This window comes from Clinocottus analis, unplaced genomic scaffold (genome assembly GCF_023055335.1).
Source record: "Clinocottus analis isolate CAN_PGR_092001 unplaced genomic scaffold, fCliAna1.0.p SCAF_14, whole genome shotgun sequence".
Taxonomy (NCBI): Eukaryota; Metazoa; Chordata; class Actinopteri; order Perciformes; family Cottidae; genus Clinocottus; species Clinocottus analis.
Window position 1 is genome coordinate 8,492,276 of NW_027175865.1, and position 25,876 is coordinate 8,518,151.

The following is a 25,876-nucleotide window of genomic DNA, read 5'->3' on the forward strand; positions in this document are numbered from 1 at the left end:
TTATTGTATAGAATAACTGTCTGATATCTATGCATAGGACAGTAAAAACATCTTGAATCAATTGAGTAATATTTTCAGCTCTACAAAAATAACTAAATTTTTCTCCCCATCGATAATGTAATCAATATATTAAAAAAATCAACAACAAAAAACATATCTTATATCTAAATTTTCAGTAACATGGCACAAAATAACCTTATGCTAGAGCCATGTGGCACAAAGTCCCGTCAGGTCAAACCGTCTTTGTTTCGATCAGCTACTACATTTCCCACGGTGCTTTGCGAGTAGCCTTTGCTGTGGCTGGATGACAGCTATCCGGCGCCGAAACACCGATAGACACTCAGACGAAAAAGCCATGGCGGCCACGGGTGGAGGGAAAATTAGAAGCAGGAGATATCATATTGCCTCTAAACCTTACGCCAAGAATAAACAGGTAAACTGAATGAAAGTGATCGTGTTAAGAACTCCTGTCGAATACGTTACGGGGATTGCAGTGCCATTATGTCTTAGCTCTTGTTGTTGTTGCTTGAAAATATTTTATGGCCTACCGTTAGCGCTCGTGGCCTCCACGCGCTACTAGCATGTAGAGGCAATGCTAGTTAGCTGGCTTATATGTTAGCATAACCAGACGGACTTGACAGGTCAAATCACGGCCCAGTGAGTCGTTTGGACTAGTTTATATGTGATTTTAAGTAAAAGGGCACATGTGCCACGTTGGGTTAAGCAATATTGGCGCTATTAGCCAGTTCGTAGCTGTTGGCTAAGTTGGCAGAAAGTAAGGAAGTACAATTCTAAGCATTAGCTCGTGTAGCTATTGCTAGTTAGCGCGCTAGCATTAGCGAGCATCGTATTGTTGTCTTCGGTTTTGGAGGCATCGTACCGTCTCAGGGAAAAGTGACATGATGGTTTGGTTTAACATTACATCTGTCTACATCTCAGAGTAGACACATTTGTGGAAGTTACATTTTATGATAATGTTTCTGGCCGGTCGGAGTCATTTTGGATGTCAGGCTAGCTAATGTTAGCCCAATCTCTGCCAGTTGGATTGCGCAGGAAGCATTGGGTGATTGGAAACCCACATGGTTGCCTGAGTGGACTCACTTGCCGCCTAGACCTCAGCTAATGTTGCGTTTAAAACTGCTCCAATCGGTTAATAGTGGACAAAACCTGTCTTGATACACGACTGCCCCATTAAACTACTATGACATTAGCGATCACGCGGATTATTCTATTGACCTATGATTACGAGGTTGTTTATATTAATGTCAGCATATTGGTGTTACCTGACTGGAGAGGTAACTAAACTCGAAAGCTTCTATATAAGATTATATATATATATATATATATATATATATATATATATATATATATATATATATATATATATATATATATAAGCTTTCGAGTTCATTCATTCTATGACGGACATCAGTTCTCCACACTTATTATACAATTTATTCTGATGAGATAAACAGTGATATCGTTATTGCGATGTATTCAAATCTATGTCAGGCATTATTAGGTTTTGTACACCATGGTCACATATTTTTCATAATTCTCCACTGAACATTTAGTGAGGGCTGATGTTTTACACTACATTTAAACTAGGTGCATTGGGTTTGTTGTATTTGCACATGTATACACAGCAAAGTCACAGACTTCTCTAACAAATGCTTCTGTTATCATATGGTTTAATTCCATAAAACCATTTTCCATTTAATCAATCAGCATTTATTATTATTATGGTAAATATGTATGTGTGTGTGTGTGTGTGTGTGTGTGTGTACTATTACATAGTTGAAAAGAAGAGAGATTGATTGGAAAAGTCTTCATGCCAACAACAAACAAACTTGAACATGTAATATTTTAGTTTGACTAAATGTTATAATTGGTTAAACAGTGTCTAAGTCATTCCAAATAAGAGCCATCATTACATCTTCTAATGCTCATATGTTATGGCAAATAGTACGGAAGGGTTTAAAATACATACAAATGTGTCTAGGCTATTAAAATCTTGTATATAGTTTAACTTAAAAGGTGGGTTTAGTTGGGGTTTTTTTAATAGCTTGTTTGAAAAAAAAGAAGCAGAATAAGTGTGATAAAACATGTAGTAACGTTTGTGTTGTTCTTGATTCATCTGTGGGATTGCTTGCTTACAAATGGGAGTCTTTTCTCTTCAATGCTTAACTTATTTAATGACATAAATTGAATAATAGACCGGGAAGATCTAAAAATGTTTAGTGCACGCTCATCACATTCATATCAAAAGATAGATGCACTGATCTGCTTAAGTACTGGCATGTTCAATGAAAATTATACTTTGTTTCAGTGAGACATGATGACACTTTGTTTCTGTGAGAGCACTGGCCCTCTCTGTTCACAGCAGAAATGCAACGCCCTTCAATCCTTATAACAATTGCTTATGTAGCGCTAAGTAAACTAGCACTGTGATGGGATATATACTTGCTTTTAAATAGTTTAAGTGGTGTGTATTTGCATACAGGTTAAAGTTCAGAGTTGCCCACAGTTGTATTTTGTAGATAAGCAGGAAATAAGAGGCTCATATGGCTCTTACCGGGTGTTGAAAGCTATCACTCAAGTACAGTTACTGTGCCTGTTAAAGTGCTGGAAGAATTGTATCGATACAAATTGCTGTACAAGCCTACCAAGAGTTTTACAGTTTTGTTCAATGCGCTGTGATACTCCCTTCTTGAATAAGTCAATATTCATAGATTTTAGGTTTTGTTACTGGTTTTGTTGTGCTCTCTTTTTGCAACTTCAAAACTGCTCCATCCATTGGGGAAATTATTAATGAAAGTCATGAAGCATTTAATGCTGGTTTATCCCACTACTGGAATACATTTTGCTCAAGGCACTAAGTGTTGTGGCCCTTTCTTAACTCTAATGAACACAATACACTGCCGGACCAAACTCTTAGCTCTACAAACTCACTCAAAAATGGTGAATATATTCAAGTTGGCTGTTAAGACCTCTAAATGTAGATTACTGTTTTCAACCAGTTTGTTACAATTTATTGATTTTACAGAAATGAGCTTTCTAGATAAATCTGGGGAATTGTGTACTTTCTAAATATGATGTATGAGACAAGAGTCATCCTTATCAATTGGAATAAATCTTGACTTCAGTACAGTGCTGACCAGCCTCACTGGCTCACTGCTTCACAGAAGCATGCATAGTGCCTGACCCAGTTTCACAGTGTCATACTCAGCCTAATGGCTTCTTATTGCAAGTTTGCCTGTGCACATATTTCAGATTGTAAAATGCAATGTTCATTACTCTATTTTGCACATCCGTTGTATATTATTTAAAAGAACTTAAATTAAATTATATGCAACTGCATTGTTACAAATTCGTCATCTTTGCTTAAACTGTTTTGTATTCAGCATTGCCTTACACACATTTACTTTTATTCAATCCTGATTGTCAAGGGAATTTTCTTATGAGGAAGCTAATAGTCGGACATGATGGTAATTTGTTGTGTCTCTCAATATGCTCATTTTATCCCTCTGTTTACGACTTTCTCTCTCTCTCTCTGTTTTTTTATCAGCAACAGTCGGGCCTCATCAGTCGAGTGACAGACACAGTAAAGAGTATCGTTCCTTCCTGGCTGCAGAAATACTTCAAGAGTGAAGATGCTCTCGAAGGAGGAGGAGAAGCTGTACTGGAGACGGACCAGAACTGCCAGCCACCACCTCCTAATGGTGGCGAAGAGGGACCTCCTCCCCTTGGTGGTTGTGACCCAGAACCAAGCACCAGTAACACAGGTCGGTCACTCTTCACATCTCTTCAAAAGGACTAGCGAGGGAATTTAATATCTCATACATAAGATGCTCACCTCCGACTTATTTCTCCCTCGCACAGAGCCCTCAACCAGCCGAGCATCCCTAAACTTTCAGGACTATGTGCTTGCACGACCTCCACTGAGTCGTTCACACCTCCACTTTCCACCGCTGGATGCCTCCTCCCCGATCCTGGGGGCATCTAACATCCTTTTCTCCCAACCCTCCACCTCCTCCGCCCCGGGACCCTTTTCCACCGGCTTTTCCTTGGTCAAAGAAATCAAGGACAACCTCTCGCAGCATGAAGATGATAACATCTCCACCACTAGCGGCTTCTCCTCCCGCGCCTCAGACAAAGGTAAAAGCAGAGTGACCTCTTAACAAACGATTACTGTGTTGACAGCGTGTTATCTAAACACTGATTAACTACCTGTGTTTCTATCTTTGCATGCTCTGAGCCTACTGAGTTTGAAGTAATCGTTGATAAATCTGAGACTGTCTGCTAAGTTACATTTCTGTATTGGTTCTCTTAAAATGTAGATGTTTTTAAAACAGTTTTCTTTGCTTCTGTTTCTTTAACAGATGTCCCCACTTCCAAAACAGCGTCACTTCCCCAACTTTGGTCCCCAGAGACGGACAGAACACCGCCTGGGCCTCAACCTGCCCAGTCCAGTCTTAGAAAGCCTTCTTTCAACCTGTCAGTATTTGGAACTTCTTCCAATGTGAGTATCTCTGGGTTTGTTCATTAAGATACTGAGTAATGCTTTCTGAAAGAACAGAATTATGCCACAGAGCTCTGCATTTTGGTAGGTCAGGGTTTGATGTAGGCTGTGCCTGTGAAGAAGTGACCCACTTGGATATAAAATGTCTGTCTGGAATTTGGTCCATGAACCAAACACAAGTGCTGTGTACCACAGACGTTCACAAATTTCAAGTTGACCAATACTTTTAAGGTGTGGATTTTTTTTTAAAATGTACGTTTCAATTATAATTATTGGGGATTTTTTTCATTGTGAATTCATGTGCATTATCTAGAAAGCTAATGTTACTGTAACTCACAGCCAGACTGTATCTTGATCCACATGTGATTTAACATGTTGGATATTCATTTGTCATATGCAATATTTCAGCATGCAAGACACCACACACCAGTCTATCCCATTCAAAACAACTTGTTTACTTTGTGTGCATTCTGACTTGGATTCATTAAAGTTATGAAGACAAACTCTAGAGTGATAACACAAGTCTGAGCTTTTAGCATCAGATGTTCTTAATATATTTCTATATCAAACCCTGTCTGGTTTGTAACATATCTATCTTCTAAGACATAACAAAATATTTGACGTGACTTAAGTAGCAGAAGGAAAGGGCTAAAGAATTTGCATGTTTTTGCAGTTTTACTCAATGTACTTTTTTTGTGTGGCTGCTTAAACCTACTTCCCCTTCATGCGTTGCAACAACTTGAATTAGTTGCTGTTTGAGAATAACATTGATAGGTATTACAATAAAGCAACTTCACTTAATCCTAATGTAATACAATTTAACCATCTCTCTTCCAGTCGTCATTAAACAGCACAGTACTAAACTCCAGTCAGCTCGGCGATTCACCCTTCTACCCCGGGAAGACTATGTATGGCGGGGCAGCTGCAGTCAGGAGCTCTCGTGCTCGTCCTGGAACACCGTACCAGGTGAGCCAAATACTTCATATGGGGACATGTTTCGTCAACATATGTATTTAGCATTGTGTCTGTATAAGTTGAGTAGCCTTTAATGGGTGAACACCAATGTCATAGGAGGAATGTGATTGTAGTGTTTAATTGGAGACTAAATTAGCGCATCTGATCTGTAGGCGCCAGTGAGGAGACAGATCAAGGCCAAGCCTGCTGGTGCTCAACCCTGTGGGGTAACCAGCGCCACAGCGAGACGCATCCTTCAGTCGTTGGAGCGCATGTCGAGCCCCCTGGCTGTGAGTACATACACACACCAGTATCTCCTCTTTTCAAACTTTATTTTACCTCAAAGTCTAACCGTGGTTAGACATTTTATATTTTGCCAATGCGCATGTTAATGTGAAGTCATACCATTTTCTTTCTTCTACGACAGGATGCTAGGAGAATCCCTGCAGCAGCCTCATCCCCCCTGTCAGCAGTAAGAGCTTTTTAATGTGTTTACGTGTATTGTGCATGGACATATTATTCTGAAATGACAAGTGTCCTTAAAATATTGAAATTTTGATGTAAAAAAAAAATACCCCAAAACTTGTTTTCTGACCTTCTTTTTTTTTTTTGCAGACAATGGATGGCACAAATCTAGATGTTTCACATTTCCAAGCAAAAAAGAAACGGGTAAGTACCGATTTTCTGTATTTATTTATTAATAATGTTTGTTTGTTTTTTTGCACAATTGACAGTCTTGCAAAGGGAACACCTTATCTCGGAGTATGAGGTGATGTGTCACTAAAAATACATTTAAAAATTATATTTTCTTTAAATAAAATGTGCATCCCATCCTATTACGTTGCTGTCTAGCACCTTTTCCTGTAGGTAATTATGATTTGAAGATTCCCACCCTCTGTAAACTGTGAATCGGAAAAACGAAAAGTCACTCGTTCTACGTATTAATTAGCTTTTACTGCCTACGATGCTGGATAACTGGTTTGCTTGATATGTGGCGAGAAATTATCAAACAACAAAAGATTTAATGTTGATAACAAGCACACTACGGCTGCAACTAACGATTATTTTAATAATTGATTAATCGGTCGATTTTTTTTTCTCCGATTAATCAGATACAAAAATAATAATTTTAAAGCATTAATTTGCAACCTTTTATTACAAAAACAGAACTCACAGTGCAAATTCACAGTGCAAACAATCATAAAAATAAAGAATTTATGAAAAATAAAGAAATAGTCGTGTAGTCGTGTGGCCATGGCCTATATATTTTAGAGACCTGCATAGTTGTGTGTTTTTTTATTGACGTAGGCCGACAGTGTAGTTTGATATATGTATTTGTTATAGCAATACATTGTCAATAATTGTCTTTATTCTTGTTCTATATTTTCATAAATACAACAAACTATAGATGTTGTTGTGTGTGTGTGTGTGTGTGTGTGTGTGTATATATATATATATATATATAGATATATATATATATACACACACACACACACACACACACACATTTACAACTTTATAAACTTTTTATATCAAATGGCCTCCATACAAATTTTATTTTGTGGAATATAGGTCAAAATGTTTCTTTGGATAGATAGGAAAGGTTGCCAAACCCTGGCTTAGTAGTATGAACAGAGATATCATTGTCTAAACACGGCAGCACTTGTTGTGGTTTGTCCTTCTGTCATTTCCTGTCCTACGGTCAGTTGTTCTCTACGCCAGTTAACAGGATTTTCCTCGGTTGGGACACAGTTGTTAGCCGCTCTGTATGTTTTTCTTTATATGTGCTGGCAAGCCAAAGAGCGCTAAACTCGACTGTTTTTAGCTCATGAAAGTGTGCTTAACAACCAGCACATAAACACACAAAGTTCGCTGTTGAATTGTGCCAGCTTTGGATTGGACTTGACCTCAGTAATAACGGTCAGGCATTCCCATCTGTGACAGCTGCTTTGTAAATCCTAACAATGGTGTATTGATGGTCACAGGTCCATAACAAGAAAACCCTACTACGTAACTGAGCCTTTTGTGGCCAACTGTTGCCTCAGTATTTGACTTTGTATCGTCCAACATATTGTACAACACATTTTCTAGGCCGATGATGCATCGGAAAATTATGTATTTACTAATAATTAATTTCTAGCCTAAACAAAACATCTTCAAACTGTCCCACAGATTTGTTTATTTAACAAATTGTGACCAAGATGCATACTGAGCTAGACATTTTACTGTTGATAAATCAACTTGCCTCCAGTGTACAAATTATGTTATGGTGACACTGTTTCTAAAGTCCTCTAACTTTTGGATCAAACACTGATGCCGTATAATATATCTACAGTTATAACATTGCTTACATATCCAATTCTGTGTAACTCTGCTTGCTGCTGTCACAACCAAATTTCCCCTTGGGGATAAATAAAGTATACATCCTATCCTATCAACCGCTGTTTTTTTTTAAAATTTAAAATTATTATTGTCAATAAATTGCCCAAAGAAGAAGAATTGATTCTGCTATTGAGCAGTGTCTGTGTAGGCACAGCACAATAAGATAAACACGTAGTTTGGCTTGTGTACGTTGTAGGTGTACAAATTTACAATGTCATAGAGATATTACTGTTCCCATTCTGGAGTAGAGTTTCATATTTGAGTTCAGAGGATAAACTCTGTTCATTATTTTTAAAGCAGTGTGTTGATTTATTGGTGTAAGCTTTATCAAATACATTTTGCCAAAGAATGCCGCACTGCCATCCTTCTGATTCTCATCTTTGGTCGTCATTTACCACCGTTTCTTCAATTCAGATGGAACCCTCCCTCCCACCGGTGCAGAAGCTGATGGTTCCTGTTGCAGCGTCGATGTCAGGAAACCGTTCTGTGTCCTTTAGGCCGACTTTAACTCCAGGAGGAGTGAGCCGAACTCTTGACAGGACCCCAAGAGAGACGGTCAGAAACAGTGCTGCATCATATAAGACAATTGCATTTGTCCTCTATAACTTGATGTTACATCTGTTGTTGTTGTTGTTTTATTCCTTTAGCCTACAAGACAATCACCGCAACTACCTGAAGCAACACCAGGTCCATCTCGAAGGTAAAACCGGGTTGCTGTTATTGACCAGACAAAAAAGTTAGACTTGACAAAGACAACGGGGCATTATAAACTATTAGCCACACGTCTAGATACATTTTTTTAGTGCCTGTCTGTGACTCTCTGTATCTTGTTTAGTTTACTTACTATACCTGTTCCTGTCTACCCCTTTGCTACCAGCACAACGATTTCTAGTGGCCCAGCCTATCCTCTGTCTAGCACGCCTGCAGCCAGCAGCGTGAGCTCTGGTGGGGGCAAGATGAAGAGAGAGAGGACCAGTACACGGCCTTCTACTAAACGCCCTGAAGAGGAAGAGGTAAGGGCTTTGAAACTAAAAACCTCAGTGCTCTGTTTGTAAAAAATATTTGTATATTTAAGTTAACATTATTTATGTATATCTTACCTAGATTATAGTTTTCCAGCACTTATAATTTTGATATATTAATAACTTGTGTATAAAAGTGGTGTTGGTAATTTTATACCAGGGTAATATGGGACTTATTTTCAGGTTGAGCTAAGCGAAAGGTCATGAATCCAGATCAGATAATATGCCTTGAAGCTGAAAGATGTACAGTTCATGAACGACAGACAATGATATTCTCTCTTGTTTTCTGACTTTAGGTGGCTGAACTACCGGACCTACCAACCATTTCACTTCCCATCGGCACCTCTGCCTTGCCTACCTTCAGCTTCTCCTCCCCCGTTCCTCCTCTCACCACCAACAACACGGCTCCCAACCTCACGCAAGTGACTCCCGCCAAGGAAACTTTTACAAATAAGGTCTGTCTTAAACTTGGCTCATTCTATAACAGTGCTACTCCAAGTCTAATGCTTATTATTTGGCAGTTATATATATGTTCACTTTTATTTTGTTTTCTTGTTTTTTCCAGGAGTCACCAATGGCTGTGACGCCTCCCTCTGTACCGTATACATTTTCCTCCCCTATTGTCAAAGCAACTGCTGCTAGTCCTCCTTCCTTTTCCCCATCAGTGAGTAAATGGTTTATCTCTTAATGTCTAGTGATGTATTAGGTTAACATATACGTACAACAGTGACATTGATAATAATTTTTGATTCCTGTTTGTAGGCTGGATTCACTTTTAGTGCACCTGTAGCAAAGTTAGAACCCTCAATGTCAAATGGGAAGTTGTCCTCTCCCATAGTTTCAGCAGGTAAGACAGTTTTCTTAAAATTGGCATGGTGCAGATTATTTGCCTTTTCTGAGGAAAAACTGGGTTTGAGCTTTGTTTTTTTTCTTGTCTTCTCCAGTGAAGTCAGCAACAAGCAAAAGCACTGAAGATTTTGATGGGCCTTTCAAGCCAGCTAAGACACTGAAGCAGGGTAGTGTTTTGGACCTTCTTAATGCACCTGGTAAGAATTAATAACTCACTAAACATCCACAGTATTTATTTTGCATCGTTTGGTTAACATGGTTGTTTACCGTTTAAATCCTTTACTTGCTTTGTCTAGGTTTTGCTTCTCCGGTCGCTCAGACTTCGCCAGGTCCAGACGCCAACAGCTTGCAGACCTCCACGCTATCTACAGCCCCCTTCTCCATTAACTCCACCTCTGCAACAGGGTTCGTCGATGTGCTCAAAGCCCCACCAGGTTGGGGCTGTGATGTCTGCTTGGTGCAGAACAAGTCATCAGACACCAAATGTGTTTGCTGTATGGCCCCACAGCCCTCCTCATCCAAATCTATTGACAATAAAACTTCAACGGCCACCTCGGTTGGGCGAGAGAGCAACAGCACGAACACCACCTCCACCACTACAACTACTGCAGGTTTTGGCACAATGTTTTCCAAACCTGCAGGAACATGGGACTGTGACACATGCCTGGTTCTAAACAAACCTGATGCAGTAAAGTGTGTGGCCTGCGAAACAGCCAAACCTGGGACAGGGCTTAAACCCTCACTGACTCTTCCTTCAGCCTTTTCAGCTGTTAAGACTGTATCCACACCGACAGCCCCTGTTTCTACAGGCTTTATCGGATTTGGAGACAAGTTCAAAAAACCTGCGGGTGCATGGGAATGTGATACATGTATGGTAGAAAACAAGGCAGAGGACACAAAGTGTGTAGCCTGCACCAGCGCAAAACCAGGTAACAACAAATCTTTGTTTTTTTGTGAGGGTAGAATTTCACTAACTGTCATTGATTTAAAGGCATCTTAAAAGTAAATTGTCACTTTAGTTAAGCATCTCTTTTTCCTCATCTTCAACAACAGGAGCTTCAACAGGAGCCTCTTCAGCCAGCAATGCTCCAGTGTTTGGGTTGGGAAATGCGTTTAAGATGCCAGAAGGTGGCTGGGATTGTGACGTCTGTCTTGTACAGAATAAGGCTGCTGATGTCCAGTGTGTTGCCTGTCAGGCAGTCAAACCTGGAGCTAAAGTGGAGCCCAAAGGTAACAACAGTTATCTGAAAGTAACAAAGGTTACTCACAATTTCATATAAATGTTGCTTTTATATTAGACTGTCAAGACCAACATGCAAAGAGTATAAATATTAGGTTTTTGAGAAACTTGAGACATGTGTTCCAACCTGTACCTAATCGACACCTTTCACCTTGTTTCTCTGAAGCTTTTGGTTCTTCAGACAGCACCTCGGGATGTGGATCTGTAGGTTTCAAGTTTGGAAGCTCGTTGACAGAATCATCCTCTTCATCTTCATCTTCATCTTCATCAGGTGGATTCAAATTTGGAGTCCCATTTGGAAGCTCCTCATCAGAAACCACTTCTAAAGACGCTACTCCCTCATCGGGGTTCAAATCTGAGGGCTTTAAATTTGGGACTGCCTTTAGTGATGACCAAAAGTCAGACCAATCTGCTGCAGGTTCTGGGTTTAGGTTTGGAGTAAGCGGTGGGATAGCATTTGGAACTGGCTCACCTAGCACAGAAAATAACTCCACTAAGGGCAGCTTCACATTTGGACCATCAAAACCAGAGGAGAAAACGCCGGACACTACCACCAACCCATCCTCTCGTAGTTTTACTCCTCCCGCCTCCACTCAGGAGAAAAGTGAGGGTGTTGCATCATCAAATGACACAGATACAACCACCACGACCACCACTGGGTCTGTATTTGGGAGTTTGGCGACCACGACACCACAAGGGGGATCTTCTTTTGGAACCTTACAAACAGACAAAGAGCCAGCCGCTCCCACGTTTACTTTTGGGAAGCCAGAGGAAAAGAAGGAAGCTGCTGCCTCCTCTGCTCCGTCTGCCTTCCTCTTCGGGACTGCTAGTAAAGATGCAGATGCTGTTGCACCAGCAGCAGCTGCCTCAAGTGGCTTTTCCTTTAGCAAGCCCGGTGCTTCAACAAAACAACCTCCACCCGTTTATAATTTTGGCAAACCAGCAGACAAGAGTGAAACGTCAACTGCAGAGGCCCCAAAGCCGTCTTTTAGCTTTGGGCAAAGTGTTGCAGGTGAGAGAAAGTTAGAACAGTGATACTGTAGTAACAAGCTTGTGAATGCTACGCATTCTCTTGGTATATAATGCCTTGTGGATTTGTTCTTTTCTGAGTTTTCATTTATTTAAAGGGAAATCTAGTTTTGTAGCTGGAGTAGTTTTTGTAGTTTATGACAGTTTGCACACCATTTCAGTCACCAAATTAATTGTTGAGAAGTGGGTCAAGTTTTTGACAAGGTATTTTTAAAAACTGAAAGCATTGTTCCCACTAAACTTTCCAGAATAAAAAGTGTGGGGAAATTGGAACATTCAGATAAATATACAGAAAATGTCCATTCTTATTTTCTTTTGCAGTGACACAATTTGCTTCAAGAATAGTAGGTTTAACTTTAACAATTGTAAAATTAATTTCAGCAAAACAATGTATGAAGTTCTTCGGCGATGTAGTATTGCACTTCAATTTCCTCGAGCCCCATTTAGTTCCCTCTAGCTATTATACAACTGTGTTCACAGCCTGAGTACTATATTCTTTTTGTAAACTGCCTTTCATGTGTCCATTCAACTTCTGTGCTATATGAAACATAATTAACTCTTCGTTCACTCGACAGATTCTTCTACTGCTTCAAAACCAGGATTTTCCTTTATGGTTGGTAATCCCACCAACACCGTAAACTCCACGGCGTCATCCACCACCCCGATGCCCAGTTTGTTCGGCACCACAACCATCAACAGCACCAACAACAACAGTTCCACTCCAGCTCCTGCTCCTTCTGCAGCTCCGAGCACTTTCATGTTTGGTCAAACTGCTGCAACGGCCAGTGACGCTCCACCAGCTAAAGCCTTCGTCTTTGGCCAGGACAGCCAGCCGCCTGCCCTGTCAACTGCCCCTCTGAACTCGACTCCCGCTCCAGCCTCAGGACATCCCTTTGTCTTTGGTGCTCCTGCCAGTGCTGCTCCTCCTGCTGCTGTCGCTGCTGCTCCATCCTTCGGCTTTGGAGCAGCAGCACCCACTGCTGCCTCAACTTCAGGTTCATATTTGCTTATGGTGGTTCTTTCTGTGACTGTGCATGATCAAGTCCGTTTTGGACTCAAGGCACAACAATGAAAGATTTCCAATCAATATTGTTGAACATTTGTTTTTCATTGTACAGTGTGTACATGTATTGATATCTTCAATACTTTCTTTTCACTAACAGCTCCATCTGCAGCTCCCTCACCATTTGCATTCAGCTCGGCCCCCTCTGGTGGATTCGGGGCCAATCAGACTTCTTCATTCGGTTCCTCCTTTGGATCCCCCTTCACAGCCACATCGTCCCAGCCCCCAGCCTTCGGAGCCAAACCCAACGCCACACCTGTCTTTGGCCAGCAGACCAATTCCACACCTGTATTTGGGGCAACTGCTAATTCTGCACAAGGTGGGTGACTGTAATAGTAAAATACATTTTCCTTTCAGGTTGTCCATAGTACCAAAGACTCCGGATCTGTGCATTATGAAAGTGAGTTCAAGTGTGTAAATGTGCCACATTTTTCTCAGGTGGAGGCTTTCAGTTTGGTGGAGCCAGTGCATTTGGAGCTACAAACAATGCCTCAGGAGGAGTGTTTACTTTTGGAGCGGGATCAGCAGCTTCTGGCCCCCCTGCCAACCCTCCCATCTCCATCGTACCCCAGCCAGGACCCCCTGGAGGTGGATTTAACTTTTCACAACCCCCAGCATTCAATATGGGGTAAGTTGTGTTTCCTCAGTTCACAATATTTAAACTTTTTTCTTTTTATAGTTCTTCAATAAATATAGTCAAGTACATTTGACTTGAGTCTAATGTGGTCAAGCAGCAGACAGTGAGTTTTTAATACTACTAATTGGGATCAATGTTGGTGACTTCTTTAAGCTGAGACGCGGTGAAACATAGGAACAACAAAAACTTTTGTTCATTTGCCTCTTATCCATGAAAAATGTGTTATGTCTTATGTTTTTGACAATACAGCATTGACATTGCCCTATTATTGGTTAACTTCAGTCGTTGCAAAAGGCAATGCTTACAATAATGGTTATGTCTTTTACTCTTCCAGGTCAGCGAAATCCTTCACCCCTCCTCCTGCTGGACAGCAAGCGATTGCTGGACGCAAGATCAAGACGGCGGTGCGGCGCAGAAAGTAGAGCCATGTGGACTCGACCATAACGAAGACTTGACTTTGACTTGACTGTATCCCCCCTGAAGGCTGAATAAAGTCCTGGAAGGCCTCAGCTAATCACTGGACATGCGTTCATGTTGTATCTCTAGGCCGAGCTGATCATTCAGAGGTTTTCACCGGAGCCGTTAACATGTGAAACTAATCCCACAGGACTTCACATGAAAAAAAATGAACAATGACACTGACTTAGAAAAGAACAATCAAGCCAAGACCCCTGCTCAACACCATGAAACAAGACAGTTATATCTATATTTTCAACAACACTGGCAAATGTCTGCTAGACTTTAGGCATGACTTTTTGTAAGAACCTTACAAAGGCAAAAACTGCAAATGTAGAGTTATGAGTGTACACAAAATCCTATTAATTAGTATGGGTGATCGATCAGGTTATGTGCTGTGATACACAGAGGTAGCGAGAGCTGTGCGGTAAATCTCCAGTGGTTATCCTTAAAACTATTAAGACTGCTCCTCTTACAGGAATCAAGGTGCCGTTGGAGATGTAGCCTCGGTGTCAGTGCGGTGTGCTGTATGTACAGGGATGAGCGTGTAATCTTTGTGGTGAATGCAGCGTGCTTGTTTTTCCCCCCTCTTATGTACAGACTTAAAGTGTGGTTGGTTTATTTGTACATGCTAAGGTTGCGTGTCGGTGTGCGTATGAAAACTGAACGTTAGCGTTTTTGCCTGGGCCGCTAGCTAGCATCGCCACAGGTGAGCAAGCAAATGAATGTTTAAACTAAAACAAGGGGAGGAAGGAAGGAGGGGGCAGGGGTTGGAGAGGGGAAAACGTATCCATGCACTGTGGAGGACGGACCAGGTCGGAGGCTTTCGCCCAAGTTCAACTCTTTTAGGACTTTGTAACAATGCAGTTTCTGAACTCTGTCACATCCTTAATTCTTTGACCTCTGGTTCCCTCCACTACTCTGCTTTTGTGCCGTCTTGTCTCTCTCTTGTTTCCTCCTCCATCCTGAGTGCTTATACTCTCCCTTTACCTCTCTCTGCCTCTCCCTCTTTATCTCTTTCCCTTAATTGGCCTTTGAATATTATTATAAAAACCTGTAAATAGCGATGTTTTTTTTTTTATCTGTGAAGTTGAATTTTTTTGTGTTAAATCCGCATTCAACATTTTTGTCTTTACAATTTATGTAAATTCCTATATTCAAAGTTGCCCGAATCCATTTAAAAGGAGCTTAAATGCAAATTGGAGAGCCTTTAATGACTAAAGGTATATTGGCTTTTCTGATCCACTTTTGTTTGGACCAAAACCAGTATTGTACAAAGTATTAAGTATATATTTTTCTATTGCGTGTTTAAATGGACGAGGGTGACTTTGGATGGTAAGGAAGTCAATTTAATTTTAAAGCCATGATTATTACTGGATGAGTGATACAAATTAAAAACATGGGTAATTACCATCAATAAAACTATAAAAACAATTCATGTTTTCTGTTGTTGATCTGTTCATACAGAACCCACTGTATGTATAGATATAGATAGATAGATCTCTTAATCTTGGATCCCACATTGTTAAGTCTTTAACTGAATGTCATCTAAATAATGAATTATAAATATCGGATCAGGCTTTAGTGTGTCTACATAAAAATAAAAATGTTTAAATGAATGAAAATGTAACAAATGATTTTGTTTTCTTATTCATTAAATCCACCTTGCTATAAACTGATGCAGCATAATACAACAGTTGGGCAATAAATCCTGCCTTCATAAAGATTTATTCAGTTTTTGTTGAAACTGTTTTGGAGGTTTTGGTCAACACTGGTATTGTGTTCTACTGAGAGGTTTTCTGATTGCAGTATTTTTATATGAATAATTCCTTTACGCTGGCAAAAGCAGAATATAGTCTGGTTTGAGCTCTGGCTGTTGTGACATTTTCTTCTGTCCCGTGAGTTTGGAACTACGTGTTTTTATATCAGATGGCCTCTTGTTGGTTTTAAATGCATACATGCTTCATGTTTGATTCATTTCTGAGGGCCGTTTATTTATTACATGTCATATACCGGTTTTGGATTTGTTCTCTTAAAATATTGGGAAAAGGTGTTGGGCTGATGATGAACTTTTAATCGATGGCAATTCAAATGTTGATCTTTATTGAAGCTAGGTTGTAAAGTGTATATATAAGTCTATGTAAATAGGATGAATGTTTTCTGAAACATGAATGTATTTGGATTTAAATAGTTGTTTCCATAGAGAATGCATGAGGTTCTATGTTCTTATTTATGCAAACAATAATAATAATTCAAGGTGCTGATGTTACAAGGAACACATTCCATATGTTTGGTGACTTTCTAAAACAGACCTCACTTTTGTTCTTTAACTTGAACTGAGAGCAGGTGCTTCAACAACTGTGTTAAATCGAGATTTAATTTGATTAATTGAAGAAAAACAACAATGTGGTAAGTACATCTGTTCTGTTTCTAAATACTGTCTTGTTATGTAGACTTAACTTCAAGCGTCGAACACTTGACATACAAGATCTGTTTCATAACATCGTAAGTGCTTTTGTCACACTGTTAGGCAACGGCGTGCCCTGAAAGAGGAGAAAAAGGACCGGTCGAGGTCGGAGGTCACATTGTCTCTGCCTATGTTGTCCACCAACAAAACCCTGCTGAGCTGCAGACCAGAGCTTCAAAGCAACACATTGCTGAAGCTCGGCGAGGAAATCGTCTGTTCTCTGCGTGATGATATTTCTCGGGTAATAAACTCCAACTGATCTTCCTGTTTTTTTAATGTTGATATGATTTGTCACAGTAATTTATCCTTTGCAAAGTGAGAGGTAGGACACATCCTGTTGAAGACAAACAGTTTTGTGGGATTAATGAGTGTATTCATTTGTGTAATGTCTCCTTTTTGTAGTTCCCCTCTGCCACTCGATTCACAATGCGGCATCTCGGCTCTCGGCATATGGAGGTCAGCCAGTGGCAAGCCCAGATATCTGAGAGCATCGGGCAAGTGGATCTTGAAATTACTGCTGTGGAGCAGGTACACAAATCCATACATGCCTTTAGTTATATTTCTGAATGCTAAAGAGGAAGCTCAAATCATTTGGATGTATAAAGAGTAATCCCTCTTAGTCGTTAACGGCAGTCTCCTCTTCAACATTGCTTTCATGCTTTCAGGTCAAGGAGGCCGCTGAGCAATTCCTCCAGGAGAAACAGCTGTACAGTCCGCTCATGAGCGGCTGTGTGGCCATCAGCTCCAGTTTGAGATCAGCAGTCCAGAGACCGGACCGCGTCCTCACTGAGCTGATGAGGGAAGAGCAGCTGACCAATGAGATCAGAGAGCTGCTCCAAAAGCAGATCTGCATCCTGCTCGGCAAACTAAGGTCCCACAGACACTTATTAACAGAGTTGTTTCTGAATAATGCCCTTGTAGTTTTAGTTTCTTTAGTTTTCCATTTCACTTAGCCCTTCAATAATTAGTCATGTCTCACCTTATATACTAATTCCAGCGCTGTGACGGAGGTTCGCGCTCGGCTGATGGCAGATTTTCAGGACAAAAAGGACGCCATCAAGCTCACTAACAAATGCATCATCCAACCCGTCAACACCTCGAGCTCCGCTCTCCCTGCCGAACAACACAGGCCCAACTATGTGAGCTATGACCAGTGGCTGTCCCACTGCAAGAACCTGAGGCAAACGGCTGACACCCTGATGAAGGACTCCGCTTCCTTCAGGCGAAACCTGCGTTTTACCCTGGTCAATGTAAGCTGATACTGAACATACCTCAAAGCTTTAGACCAGGAGTTTAGGGTAATCTGAATATAAAACTCAGGGGGGGGCAGTTTATTTAGAACAATAAGTGCATAGGACATAGGCTGGGTTGCACCAACAAGGATTAACTCTTAAACTAGATTTAAACCAGGTTTGTCTTTTAATCCAGTTGCACCAAACTTTAAACCTAGTTTAACCTTAGTTTACAATTAATCCTGGGTAAATCTAACGCTTTGGTAATCTTGGTTTAATTCTCATTTAAATCAAGATTAAAATCAAATCTGATGCACCAGTTATTTTAAACCTAGACTAAACCAGGATTAGCAGTTATATTTAAACCACCCCTGGAGGAGGTTTATCTCCAGTTTATTGACAACATGGCTACATATCTTCACTGGATGGAGTTAGAGGAAAGAGTTTCTCGCAGGAAAATTAGAGATAAGTTAAACCCAATTGAATTTTATGACAACGGCGAGTTTTCACAGCATATAGATTCACAAAGGAGTCCGTCATGAACCTCAATGGAAAGGTTGGACTAGCAATCAAGCATGGAAGTGAGAGGAACGTTGCCGTGCCAACACTTCTCCAGCTCCTAGTAGCTTTGTGATTTTATCCTACAAGGTTAGTTTAGGAAAAAGATTGCATTTATTTTGGGTTATTTAGTTCCATATTTGTTAAACGTACATTGTGAATTTGTTTACATTTCGTCAGACTCCATCATGGCGGACATTGAACATAAACTAATCCTGTTTTAATCCTAGTTTAAACTAGTTTAATTAATCCAGGGTTAAAGGTAAGATGTGCAACACGTCTGATTAAATATAAACCAGTTTAAACCTAGATTTACTAACCCTAGTTTAACTCTAAACCAGGATTAATTTAATCCTTGTTGGTGCAACCCAGCCATAGTGTCTTATTCATCTGATTTTATATCAAATATTTACGTTTTAAGTACTTAAGTAGAGGATCATTTTGGTTGTTTTTTTTACCATTTGTAACCCTCATTTATTTATTTGTTTGTTTTTTTGCCATCATGGAGATACAGTCACATCAACGGCCGTCCATTCATCACTTTGCTTGATTGTTTGCAATAACTTTGCCGATATGTGTGACTCGTACAGCTAAAGAATGCCCAGGAGCGTCAGCGCCACAGCTCAGGTGATTGCCTAAGAAAAAAGATCAACGAGCTGAGCAGGACTCAGGATACACTGATGTGGGAGAGACACCGGGTCTGTTCATCTTTCTCAGTCTGCCATCCACAGACCAACTGTACTTGACTTTTTATGTTGTTGGTTTTTTACTTTTTTGTTGTTTTCTCTTCTCTCCAGTTAAGGAATGAAATGGCTGATCGGACAAACGAAGTACAGAAAGTGGTGAGTCAGATCAGGACCTGTGATTACAGGCTGCATCGGGCCGCTCAGCGCCTGGAGATCCTCAACCAGAGACCCAGACTTGAGCTCTGCCTGGACACGGTGAGTGTCTGGCCAAGCAGTGACGGTTCATACATGAGACACAGAACTGTTCACATTACCCTTTAAATTCTCAGTTGTGAAATTCTTTGTGGAAATTGGATGGCTTTAACCTTTTTTATGTTCTTCCTCCGTCAGCCCTTCGTCAGCCTCACACTGGAGCAACATGACCTGGCAAACATGGCAGCTGGACTTCGCCCAATACTGAAGCGCTCCCAGTAAGTCTGTCCATTCACTGCGGTCACAATTGTACCTCTCCAGTGAGACCAAACTGTGTCCGTAGTCACTTCCATTTCAATTTAGTCTGTCTTTATAATATCCTGAATGCTCTGATTTTCATGTTGGACCTTATTTGTAGGCAGGAATTGGAGCTCACACAAAGGCGCCTGATGATTCTGGAAAACAAAATGGCCAAAAATGCTCATAACCTGGAGGGGGAGAAGAAGTGCCAGAACCTGCATCAGAGTTTCCTCCCTGCGCTCGACACCTCTGTGGTCTTTGTCAACAAGACCAAGCCTCGCCAGTCCAGCGCTTACTCCTACTTGCTGTAGAGCTGGGGAGAGTGCATCAGCGCTCTACTGCACCCCTGTGGTTTTTTCCATGTGCCGTTGCAAAATGTAATAAAATACCCTTCAACAAAATTGCATTTTCTTGTCTAGAATCAGTATGTGCCTCTCACCTTGAGGGATCTATGATTTCAGGTGGTGTTGTGGTTTAGGAGCACATTGCTCAACGAGAAGAAAGCTGAAACAAGATAATGTAAGTATTTAGGTCGATGCAAGAAAGATACTCATGGTTATATGTTTAGGACTTTCAAAATCAGTGATTTAGTTAATTGTTTTAAAATATAATTTGCTTTGAGTACTTTCAGATAATGGCTCCAATTAATACGTTATTCAGTATTTCCCCATCACCACCTTAATTCCTGGGATTGGCTGTGTGAAACGCTTTGATAATTTATGATGGGAAATCAAAATCTTCAGACAATAAAGCTCGAGGATATCCTGAAGTCATAACCTTTTACAAATGTGTGAAGGATGAGGATGAGATGAGGTCTTAGTTTGACCTCGGACAATATTTCCTAAATCCTGGATACAGAGACAGGATGCTGTCTGGAGGCGACCAGAGTCTGACAAACCTCTAATAACGAGGCTCAGCAGTAACTCAAAAAGGAGAGTGTGACATCTTTTCTCGTGTCCTGACTCTGACGGCTTGTTCCTGGGTGCCTCCTCCTGAAACAGGTCTGATTTATTGTAGCAACGGCCCCTTAGCAACGCGCCGGGTCCATGGAGATGTTGTGTAAAGGAATGTGAGGCTACACGGGTCAACACACAGACCACACGCTTAGCGGTGTCATTCAAACGGAGATTTATGTATTTGATCGACATCGTCGCTTTGAGGTGAACATGGGATGCTGCAGCTCCTCGACGGCGGTCAGCCCGCTGGAACCGAAAGAGAGAGGAGACGAGGTAGGCTGCTGCTCACTAACCGCTGCTTCCCCTCGAGGCGCTGGGTTCAACGGCTGAATCATCTTCCACTGGGTCCGAGAGACGTATCTCAGTCACAGACAGCCGGCAAATGTCCGCAGTATTGTAACGTGTTTCTGTGTCTTGCTAATGAGTCACTTTTCTTGGTCATAACTACCAGAGAACAGCATGTGACGGTGTTTCAAGAAAATGGTGGAAGAATGAAGTTATCTCACGGGCACTTTACCGAAGTGAAAGTAGCAAATCACAGTTTGAAAAGACAGTAAACACGTTATAAGCAAAATGTACTTAAAGTACCACAAGTACAATTAAGTGCACATTATGCAAATACTATGAAATTAGGTCCCTTTATCGTTGTTAGTTCTAAGTTCATTTTATATCATTTTACTTTTTTTAGGATCATTTATTTATTGTTTAGCAACATACTAAGATTTGTCATGCCTACGCTTGATGGTGTACCCTTTAAAATCTTCGCATCTATTAACTCAGTACCTGGATATTTATCTGACCTATCCAATTATGATCTACAAAATTGTGCAACACAAATTTGTAGCTCATGAGTTGGCATCTTGATTTAAACATGTGTATGGCCATTTAAAATGCCACTTAAGAGTATTGAGAGATATTACACTCAATATATATGCAGCATTTGAATACTGTAGCTGGTCCAGATATTGTAATGACTTCATGTACTGTTGGATAGGATAAGGTCACAGAATACACTAACACTGTAACTAACTGCTAAGTTTCAAACTGAGATGATGGGACATGTCGGTGCTACCTGCTGTGTATCATTATTGTTCCTGAGCGACTGTGTTCATGACAATGTCTAAACACACAGATGCCACCATCACAACATATGTGTGGCACCACTTTCGTGGGCCATTTTTCAGCTTTTTATACTGTGTCTGTGTGTCAGGATGAAGCAGGGAGTAAAGTGGATAATCGTGGAGACTCAGCCGTGTCAAAGGGCACCACAGACAGCGGGGTGGTGATGGACAAGTGGGACATCCCTGTGCTACCTGGAGTGATGCCCAGGAGACTCCCTCCGCTATCATCTGAGTGTGTTAGAGAAATCGCTGGGGACAGAATTACACTAGACGGTGAGTGAGCTGAATAAAACACACTGTGTCACGCTGTACAGGAATTCCAGACCAAAAACCTGAAGTGTTTTTATTGTGTCTGTCCCCCAGAAATATCCCCCAGAAATGCTACAGGAAAAGTGCAGGAGCGACCAAAGTCCAGTGAGATCCTGGAGGAGCTGCTGAACCAAGGCATTATACCGGTGGAACAGAGCGGCGAGAGGAGCAGCAAGACTGGAGAGTCCTACAACATCATGGTGAGGGCCCGGTGCACACTGCTCACACTGCACAGCTGACTTTAACTTAACTATATCAATACTGTGATATCACACAACGTTTATGTACATGATCTTAGAAGCTGCATTACATTTCCGTAAGCAAATGTAAATGTTCTAGCTGAGCGTATAGAAAAAAAGATTTTTGTATACATATATTTTAAAAAGCACCAACAGTCATCTGCCATAAAACTATTGATATCAAGGTATTCGTTCCAGAATATTGTGATATTCATTTGTGTTGCAATTGTCTCAGTTAATTAGATTTTTATCAATTCGTTGCTGATTTGATGTAACTACCCAGTCTTGCTGTATATCAATACATCTAAATATGCTGTTGCCCATGGTCTACTAAGATGTAAATATATTATTGAACAAATAGTTTGTTCTCAAGCTATGCAAGATAATCATTAGTGGGTTACAGGAGGTGGGGGGGGGGTGCGCCAGGATCCACAAACTTAGGGCCCTGTACGAGCACAGCTTGCAGTTATTTCCAAAAAATATGTTAGAACATTTTTAACAAAGCAAATTAGTTAATTTTCATACAGGAGGCTGATGATTTGAGTTGCCAAATTATCTTTCACACAGGTGGTAGGTGAGGCCTTCAGTTTAAGTGGAAGTGCATTCATTCTTCTGTAATATTAAAAAGGTTTGTTCTCCGTCTCCCCGACTCTGTGTTTGCGTCAGCTGGAGGACAGCGATGGGGTCAGGCGAAAGCCGCCTGTCAGACTGGAGTCCCTGAAGGCCAAGAAGGCACAAAGTGTCCCCAGCATAGAAAACATTGAGGAGAAGATACGACTTGCTGAGGAGAGACGCAAGGTACAGTGTTTGTGTGTCGTCACGTACTTGTGCTCTTTCTCTCACAGTTTCTCTTATTGTTTACCTCCCCCACATTAATTTGCTTCCTCCATTGTCTCCCAGTTAAGGGAAGAGAAGCTCAAGATGCGTTTGAGGATCAAGTCGGCCCGTGTTCGGGGCCCCGCTCCCACCTCCAGCGCAGGAGAAGACGAGGATGAGGCCCTCACACCTGTGGAGTCGCGACAGTTACCTCCCACCCCAAACCCCCTCGATCCACTGCGCCACAGCCAGATTACAGGCGAGGAGGCTGAGGGCAGAGAGTGGGTGAGAGAGGTGGGAGGAGACGACACAGAGATGATGGGTAAAACAGAACAGGGAGAAGGGAGGAGAGAGAAAGTAAGAGAAAGGGGAGATACAAGAGGGGAAAGTGCAGAGAGAGTGAGTGAGGATGGTGACGGGGAAAAGGAGTTGACTCAGGTGAAGGAGCTCATGGAGGATAGTCTCCTCCCAACCTCTGAGGAGCTGGAGAGTGATTCTAGCGTTTGACATGCAGACGACAAAGAGGAGTTGTAATTTCAAAACTGAGCCATGAATTAGCACTAAGAGAGATTAAAACGAGAGGAAAGGGAGCCAAAAAAACAATCCTTTTGCCCAAACGAAAGGTTGAAACTTGTCAAAAGAAAGATGTATATCATAATAGGAGAAATTAACTTGAATTAAGATGCAATGTTCTTATGGATGAATCTATGGTGATGTGAATAGTTTGTGTTTTCATTAAAAAGTACTACTTCTACTGCAGGGAAGTGTATTGTAGCTCAGAAGTAAGCACACAGGAATATGAGGGTTTTCTTTTTAAATTAAAATAATTTATCTCAGTGAAGGCTTTAATAAATATGACCAATACTTCTTGCCAACGTACAAATAAAATGAAAAATTTAATTGTAAATTAATATGATACTGTTAAGTCCTTTTTGCGTGTGAAGGTTGTACCTGTTCTGTTGGACACAAGATGGCGCTGTTTCAGTGGGGTAAAGTTATGTCACAGCTCCCTGAAGTCAGTGCGCCTTATCTATAAAGTGCATTATCAGTAGGAGGTTTTGACCACATGTGGAGTAAAGATGTGTAAAGTTAAGTCGTTATTGATCAATAAAGTTTTATGTATTCGATGTTCATGAAGGTGTGTGTCTGAAACTTCATAAAAGTAACGTATTAAGCATTTTAACTTAAATATATATATCTATACATATATATATGTGTGTATATATATATATATATATATATATATATATATATATATATATATATATATAAATATATATATATATATATATATATATATATATATATATATATATCCATATATCTATATCTATAGATATAGATATAGATATAGATATATTTACAGAGGTTGAGGGGTGATGAGTTCGACCTCAGTGGGACTGAGCTCTGGGTATTCAGCTGTTCCAGTGACCTCTGACCTAAAGCTTTTCTCTTCTGACAGGTGTGTACTGCAGCGAAATGGATAACAAGCACAAAGTTACAGTTTCATGCTCCCCGGCTAAGCAGCCAATGTCTTGCTTTAAATAAAAATTGGGGACAGCTAAGGTTATAAAGAATGTTTCTGGGGATTATTGCTGACACGTAATTACTAAACATGGGACACAAAGTATTGCTGAAGATTATTGGAAATTAAGTATCATAAAAGCGTTCAATGGGCCTACAGACTGTTATTGTAAGATTCTGACTAGTCAGCATGCTGCACATGAACAGAAAACAACAATTGGACGCAACCTGACCGGATCCCCATTGTTGAGCCTGGGAAACTTGATACTGGTCCCCTTTTTGCAGGACTCCACTCGGACTTTAAAGCGCGTGTGCTTGCATGAATAAAACAGTGAGAGAACAGAGACACCGCAGAAACACTCTCTATCGGGTTGCGTCCCTTTGTGGCGTGGAGTCCTGTAATGGCGACTCACCTTCAAATAGATATGTGACAATTGTACTTTTTTTATTTATGAATACAGATTTAGTTTTCTATCATCAACCCACAAATGGAGATCATTAAGCTGCCAGACATTTCTCAGCAGACAATGTCCGGACACATATATGCTATAGTTGCTCATCAGTGACCACCTGTGGGATGAGTCATGTGTCCTTTTATATTGGCAATAAAAGATTTGACAATAAACTCTTTTTTTTTCACCACAAATATGACGCACAATTATGCGTAAATGTGTCAACCACCGTGTTACATGGTTACAGGATAGATGTTGGCCAAACAGCGTGCTGTCAGAAGCGGAGCTGCCATGAATGATTAACAGAGTTCCCTCTCACATTACTGGGGGTGAGTTATCCGATGATCCGCCCAGCAGCGAACCAGATGAGGTATAACAACCGATTTTAATCATTGATGTTTAGAGACTCTTGATTGAATTGATCTCTGTCTTGATTCTCTTCCAGCCAGGCCTGCTTCAGTTATTAAAACGTGATACCCATCCTTCAAAGGTACAAAGGGTCGATTCATCAGATTTTCTTAAGGACCCCAAAAAGAGAAGTCACGTTGTAAAATTGGTTTATAGCGTCAAATCATAATAGAAGTTATCTGGAGACACTTTTAATTGGAATATGTCAGATAGGATGATTCAAACTGGTTGTAGGTTCATTGGGCCGATTTCATTATGACCTCATAGTGAAGTCATTAAAAACCCACAAGTTTCACAGTCGGCTCGAGGCCTTACGGCTGTCTGTGTGGACTCAGAAACGTGCCAAAACTCTGTCAACACCCAACAAGTGGACTGTCTATCTTGAAGAATGATCCTTCCAACTGAGCCTCATAGCTGCACCTGTCTGTCTGCTGCACTGCTGCTGTGATGTGTCTGTCCCCG

General features: G+C 40.8%; 3 protein-coding genes across 4 annotated transcripts; all 3 read left to right on the forward strand.

The window, feature by feature from the left end:
* The first annotated feature begins 290 nt into the window (after positions 1-290).
* On the forward strand, positions 291-15,588 carry nup153 (nucleoporin 153). Of its 2 annotated transcripts, none has more exons than XM_068575530.1 (22): positions 291-433; positions 3,569-3,785; positions 3,883-4,158; positions 4,383-4,522; positions 5,360-5,488; positions 5,650-5,766; positions 5,904-5,948; positions 6,092-6,145; positions 8,273-8,413; positions 8,506-8,558; positions 8,736-8,871; positions 9,177-9,335; positions 9,446-9,544; positions 9,643-9,727; positions 9,825-9,926; positions 10,026-10,658; positions 10,783-10,959; positions 11,136-11,981; positions 12,574-12,993; positions 13,162-13,380; positions 13,500-13,689; positions 14,033-15,588. In XM_068575530.1, the coding sequence occupies exons 1-22, from the start codon at positions 305-307 to the stop codon at positions 14,118-14,120; spliced, it is 4,455 nt and encodes a 1,484-aa protein (XP_068431631.1). In that variant the 5' UTR covers positions 291-304; the 3' UTR covers positions 14,121-15,588. The 2 variants fall into 2 exon arrangements, with proteins under 2 accessions (XP_068431631.1, XP_068431632.1); XM_068575531.1 differs by having other exon boundaries at positions 4,404-4,522.
* An 829-nt stretch (positions 15,589-16,417) lies between these two features.
* LOC137785068 (tektin-2-like) lies at positions 16,418-19,990 on the forward strand. The gene is made up of 9 exons (XM_068576098.1): positions 16,418-16,563; positions 16,685-16,862; positions 17,024-17,149; positions 17,287-17,492; positions 17,619-17,871; positions 19,002-19,109; positions 19,209-19,352; positions 19,488-19,567; positions 19,708-19,990. Exons 1-9 carry the CDS (start codon positions 16,559-16,561, stop codon positions 19,898-19,900), a joined length of 1,293 nt encoding a protein of 430 aa, XP_068432199.1. The 5' UTR covers positions 16,418-16,558; the 3' UTR covers positions 19,901-19,990.
* Positions 19,991-20,621: 631 nt separating this feature from the next.
* Positions 20,622-24,163, forward strand: stmnd1 (stathmin domain containing 1). The gene is made up of 5 exons (XM_068575958.1): positions 20,622-20,818; positions 21,756-21,939; positions 22,030-22,175; positions 22,881-23,012; positions 23,115-24,163. The coding sequence occupies exons 1-5, from the start codon at positions 20,756-20,758 to the stop codon at positions 23,535-23,537; spliced, it is 948 nt and encodes a 315-aa protein (XP_068432059.1). The 5' UTR covers positions 20,622-20,755; the 3' UTR covers positions 23,538-24,163.
* Positions 24,164-25,876: the final 1,713 nt, after the last annotated feature.